The sequence below is a fragment of the Symphalangus syndactylus genome, chromosome 19 (genome assembly GCF_028878055.3).
Source record: "Symphalangus syndactylus isolate Jambi chromosome 19, NHGRI_mSymSyn1-v2.1_pri, whole genome shotgun sequence".
Classification (NCBI taxonomy): Eukaryota; Metazoa; Chordata; class Mammalia; order Primates; family Hylobatidae; genus Symphalangus; species Symphalangus syndactylus.
Window position 1 is genome coordinate 16,984,290 of NC_072434.2, and position 6,000 is coordinate 16,990,289.

At 44.4% G+C, this 6,000-nt stretch overlaps 1 protein-coding gene across 3 annotated transcripts in view; it reads right to left on the reverse strand.

Annotated features, from left to right (window-relative positions):
- RHEX (regulator of hemoglobinization and erythroid cell expansion) overlaps window positions 1-4,340 on the reverse strand; it is a 41,105-nt gene extending 36,765 nt beyond the window's left edge. Inside the window, exon 1 of one of the 3 annotated variants that reach the window (XM_063613673.1) lies at window positions 4,219-4,340. Coding sequence is in view for 1 of the 3 variants with exons in the window: in XM_063613669.1 (XP_063469739.1) it covers window positions 4,219-4,260 (42 nt within the window). In the remaining 2 variants the exon portion in view is untranslated. The remainder of the gene's footprint in view (window positions 1-4,218) is intronic. The other 2 variants (XM_063613669.1, XM_063613672.1) reach the window with 2 other exon arrangements.
- Between the last annotated feature and the right edge of the window lie 1,660 nt (window positions 4,341-6,000).

Sequence of the window (6,000 nt, forward strand, 5' to 3'; positions counted from 1 at the left end):
AGCCTCCCACCCAGGGCTTGCAGTGCCTTTAGGGGCAGCGAAAGTGTGCGCCCTCCCAGGAACTATCCTCTCTCCATCCCCCTTCTCCATCCTCTTCCTCATCTTCACTGCAGACCCAGCACACCCTGGACTGCACTGCCGCTCTGGATCCCTTAGGATTTCAAGCCCTGTAGCCACACGGGCAAAGCCAAAGGAAAGGGCTTTTGGCTCTCACTCCACAGAATGGGCACGTGTGAGCTTCAGTGGAGGCAGAACCCTTGCAGCCACTTCAGGAGCAGGTGACAGGGCCCAGCAAGAATGGCAAGTCGGCAAAGAGTTGGCTCCTCACCACTTCCTGTTTATTCCGCATTGATTGAGTGCCTACTATGTACTCCCTGCTTTGAAAGGCTCTCAGCCTAATTACAAGTTTACGTAAATTTCCCTCAGCAGTTTCTAAAAGTGCCACACTGTTCCCTAGGGTGATAATATGTCCTTACAACCTTGTCAGGATTAAGGTCATTTTTGCTTTATTTTTTCAGACACACCTCCTGTTTTCAAAGGTGGTGGATTTGGGGATTGGGGGAGGAATAAATAACAAGCTTTAGCAGTTACAGAAAAACATCTCTAGCTTATTCTTCCCATTAAAGCTGCTCAAGGGTAGGTTACCCTCCATTGGTCTTTTCTTATGGATTTTTACAGGAAAAAAAATGTATTTAAAGGTAACATATATGCCTTGACAATCTCCATTGTTGACATGTTGAAAGATCTTGGAGAGGTCAGGTGCAGTGGCTCACGCCTGTAATCCCAACACTTTGGGAGGCTGAGGCAGGTGGATCTCGAGGTCAGGAGTTCAAGACCAGCCTGGCCAATATGGTGAAACCGTATCTCTACTAAAAATACAAAAATTAGCTGGCTGTGGTGGCAGGAGCCTGTAATCCCAGCTACTCAGGATGCTGAGGCAGAAGAATCACTTGAACCCAGGAGGCGGAGGTTGCAGTGAGCCAAGATCATGCCACTGTACTCCAGCCTGGGCAACAGAGTGAGACTCCGTCTCCCCCTCCGCCACACACACAAAAAAGAAGAAAGATCTGGGAGAGTTTGTCTGTTTTCCAGAAGTAACTCAACCGGACCCTTGTTCATATGAAATGTTTTTCCTCCTTTTATTTACAGCTACACAGTGTTAGGAGTAGTCAGGGGATGCATGGAACAACAGGCAGGCCCTTGCTGGTAATAGACACTCCTAAGAAATAGGTTCTCAAGGCCTTACTAACAATTCTTTCTGTCCCTTTTCCTTAATGCCACCTTCAAATCCCAGAACCAAATTTCAAAGGGAACTAGATAAAGGATGTATTCCCTCACCCATGTTTGCTTTTTTTTTTTTTTTTAACACATCAAGGCTCAAAGACTTGAAGTGAATTAATATATGGCTCAGCCTAGCTGAACAGATAAAAATCACTATTCAGCCCGAAATCCATTTGCAAGATCTAACTACGGGACACTTAAATTTACCCTCCAAGGATTTGGAACAAGAAATGGCAACTCATTTGGAAAATTAATCTTCATAGGCCTTCTTAGCAGCAATCAGCAGGCATTCAATAAAGAAATTTGAGTAAAGCCTGAGTTGTGGGGAGCGGTGGATATGGGGGCTTAACTGCCTTTGGATTAATCAGCACAGCTGGGAAGAGCCCCAGGCTGGACTCTATTCATGCTTTACATCTAGTTTTGAAAAAGGAAGAGGCTGTCAGAGTCTTAAAGAGGGAGCTCCTAAGGGCGTCCCAGCTTTGATGCTGCTCTAATAATGTGGCTTTTCAGGGAGGATGAATAAGCAGGCTTATGAAAGGATCTGGCTCTCCTCTCCGATCCGCTAAACAGGTAATGAGGATTTCTAGCTATTAGAGCAATGATACCAGATCGCAACTTCCAAGACATGCACCAGCGTGAAGCCGCTCTGGAAACCGCCTGCTGAGTGGGCAGCCTTCAAAAGCCCTCTAATCCTTGAAAATGAACTTGAGGTTTTCTGCCCACACACACAACATGGACTCACTTGTCTGGAATTTAATGTTCAGCACATTCAACAGAAATTTTGACATGAAGAAATAATAGGCTCTCAGATTTTTTTTAAAAAAGATTCTTATTTAGAAAAAAAAGCCTCTAATTCCAGGTGCAACCCATTAGGAATTAAGCTACAAGGCCAGCCAAGTGCGGTGGTGAACACCCGTAGTCCCAGCTACTTGAGAGGCTGAAGCAGGAAGCTTGCTTGAACCCAGGAGTTGGAGGCTACAGTGAGCTATGATCATGCCTATAAATAGCACGACACTTCAGCCTGGGCAACGGTGAGACCTTGTCTCTAAAACAAACAAAAAACGACAAAGGCAGCCTAATTCAATTTCCATTTTCTCCACCTAACACAAACTGTAAATGTTCTCTTTGTTTATAGAGATGAGAAGCTACTTGTCCTAGGTACTTAGTAAATTAGGGACCATGCCAGCGCTAGAATGTACCTAGGTGCTCCAAGACCTGGATGGACTTGTTCCTTGCACAATCTAGAAATCTGTGATAAAGAATAAATCATACAGGGTGCTCTTAATGAGCCCCTTCCATAGGCAGGTATAATAGAACACACAAATGAGTGGGGGGACCCCGTAGATTCATCTCAAATTATGCAAAATATGAAGCCACGTGCTATTGGTGGGGGGAAAACTTGCTCTTTGAGTCAGGTGCACCAGGGTTCAAGCCCTGACCCTGCACCTCTTACTAAGTGGATGATTTGGGGTGGGGCAGGTTATCAGAGCTCTTGAGTCTCAGTCTCTTTATCTGAGAAAAGCAGAGAAAATAATGCCTATTTAACCAAATGAAAATAAATTTAAAGAAGATAACATTTGTAAAGCTGGTAACTTAGATGCTCAGTTAAAGTCAATCCCTCTCCTAATTGCTGCTGCCTGAATTTCTTTTTTTTTTTTCTTTTTCTTTTTTTTTTTTTTTTGAGGTGAAGTCTCAGTCAGCCAGGATGGAGTGCAGTGGCTTGATTTTGGCTCACGCAACCTCCACCTCGCGGGTTCCAGTGATTCTCCTGCCTCAGCCTCCTGAGTAGCTGGGACTACAGGCGTGCACAACCACACCTGGCTAATTTTTGTATTTTTAGTACAGATGGGGTTTCATGATGTTGGCCAAGCTGGTCTTGAATTCCTGACCTCAGGTGATCCACCTGTCTCAGCCTCCCAAAGTGCTGGGATTACAAGCATGAGCCACTGCACCTGGCCTGAATTTCTTTACCTTAGAACAAAGGGTGCAATTATAGGGAAGGCTTAAATGACATGATCAACACATTTGCTAAGGTATATCAGTGATTGGACAAATGTAAAATACCCAGGAGATCCTGCTCTGACCAATAAAAGATTCCGAGGGCTTTAGATGCCAAGCGAAAAGGGCATCTCTAGTCTGATTAGAGGTTAAAGGGAGCAAGAAAGGATGGGAGAGGGGAGGCCAGCGAAATATAAACCAGAGATGTTCAGTAGAAACGTAACCCAAGCCACATGTGTAATTTAAAATGTTTTAGTAGCTGCACTTAAGAAGTAAAAACAAGCGTGTAACAGTAATCTTAACAGAACATTTTATTTAACCCAATATATCAAAATGCTATTATATGAACTTGTTCTCATTTAAAAATTATTAATATTTTTTGTTCTTTTTTCCTGAGTCTTCAAAATCAGGGTATATTTTACACTTGGAGTACACTTCAATTCAAATTCTCACCATCCTGGACAGCATAGGTGTAGAAGTGTAGGTTAATCCCCATGTCCATCCACTGTGTTGGGTGTTGGGGGACCAAAAAGTCTAGACTAGAGCATGGGTTTACCCCTCAAGGGACTCAGTACCTAGTTAGGGATCTAGAACAGATGGAGAACATTCACCCAACAATATACATTTGCATGTAGGTTCCCACACTGCTTATCATAAGATACTTAGCCTGCAGCTCAAGCCTTTCCCTATAAGCCTTAGACATACCCCAAGCACAATATTCCTTCCCATTGTCCACACAAGCAGTTGTCAGACGATGTAATTGATTTGGGGGTTTGGGACATATAGCACACTAGAAAACAGTTCAACGGAAGAGGGGGATGCCTTGCTTTCTAATCCCTTTAGACTACAGAGTGCCCACTTTATATTATGTGAGCCCAAATTCCAGACAAGTAGAAAAGAAACTGAAAGAGAAGTCTCAACCCTGCACAGAATGTTTACCTGTCTCCTGGAGCAGCAGTGGCAGCGGGAGGAGCCATCCATGTTGAAAAGGCAGTCTCTCACTCCCAGCTGCACCCACCCTGCCCTGTCTCTTTCCCTTGCCCCTCCCTTGAGAGCCTCTTCATTTCCTCCACTGCCTGGCTCAGCTCACAGGGAGACTCACACCGCCCCAAATTGAAAAGCCAGTGGCTGATGTGGCTTGCAGAGCAATCTTCATGCTGTGCAGGCATGAGCGTCGGCAAAACCAGATATTGAAGCTTGCTTTAGATTCCCTAGCATTTTCTGGAAAGCCCTTTCCCCGTTTCTGCAACCCCACCCCTGTAGACTCATCTCAGATAATGCAAAAACCAAGCCATGTGCTGCTGGTAGGGGAAACAAGCAGTTTAAGGAAAAACCAGGTTCTTCCTCAGCTATTTCTGCTGAGACACCAATTCATAGTAAGGAGTTAATACTTTGTGGGCCATCTTTCCCAGGGATATTTGCATTTTTTAAAGACTGAATAATACTTTTAAAAAAGAAGAACTCAAATGTATTGAGTGCTTACTAGCTAGTGAGCACTGTGCTAAGAGGGTGATGCCTCACTCCAGGGAATGACCGGAAAATGGTAGGATTTCAAGCAAGGTGGCACAGGTGGAACAGAGGTATCTTCCTGGTGCTTTCAGTAGATAACTCCTATGTGACCCTAACACGAGGAACAGTCCGTGGAGGATATAAAAGAGCTGCACTTTTTTTCCCCCTTAACTTTTACATTTTAGCACCATTTTCTTTGTTTATGGATTGAAGGTAGAGGAATTAAATTTGTTTTCGTCCGTCCATTCATTTGCTCATTCATTCAGCAAACATTTATTGAGTGCCTACTCTGAGCCAGGCACTGAACTAGGTGCTGGGGGTACAGCAATGATCGAGATGGGCGAAGCTCTGCTGTCATGAAACTTACAATACGGTGGGGAAAGACAGGCAATAAGCAAAGAAACAAAACGAGAATTATAGGCTGTGATCATCCTATGAACAAAAGGAACAAGGGCGTGTGATAGAGGCAACTAGGGACTAGGATGGAGGCTCTTTAGATCCGGGCTGCGTGGGGAAGCCTCCTGGAGGAGGTAATGGGGTTTTTCTGCATCCCCACTGGTGCTCCTCCTTGGCCTCCTTGGCTTCCTCTTCTTCCTTCACCTACCTGCAGGCTTCAGAGCACAGTCCTGGGGCTTCTCCTTCTTCCACAAACTCTCTCTGGGTGCTCTTGGCCAGTTTCGTGACTCTAACCACTTTCTATACACTGATAATCTCCCAAATTAATATCTCCAGCCCTAACAAGCCTATGACCACCAGATCCACGCATTCAAGAGTCAAGCTGATATCACCCCTGAAAAGTCCACTGGCATCTCAAACAATATGCTCAAACAGGCCTCTCGACTCTCTGCTCCCTCCAACCTGTTCCTGCTGCCTCAATCCCTGTACTCCGTAAATTATCCACCTGATGGCTCAAATCAAAAAGCTGAGGAGTCACTATTTTTTTCATTGTATTTTAAATTGTTTTTGAATAAGTAATTGTGGTAGGCAGAATAATGGCCTCCAAACATGCTCGTATCTAATCCCTAGAATCTGTTAATATGTGACTTTACATGGCAAAAAGGACTCTGCAAATGTAATTAAATTAAGAACCTTGAGGTGAGTTATCTTGGATTATCCGGATGGGTTGAATCTAGTCACAGGAGTCTTTAAAAGTGGGTAACCTTTCCCCTCTGTGGTCAGAGGGAGACATGAATTTGGGAGAAGAGTCAGAGA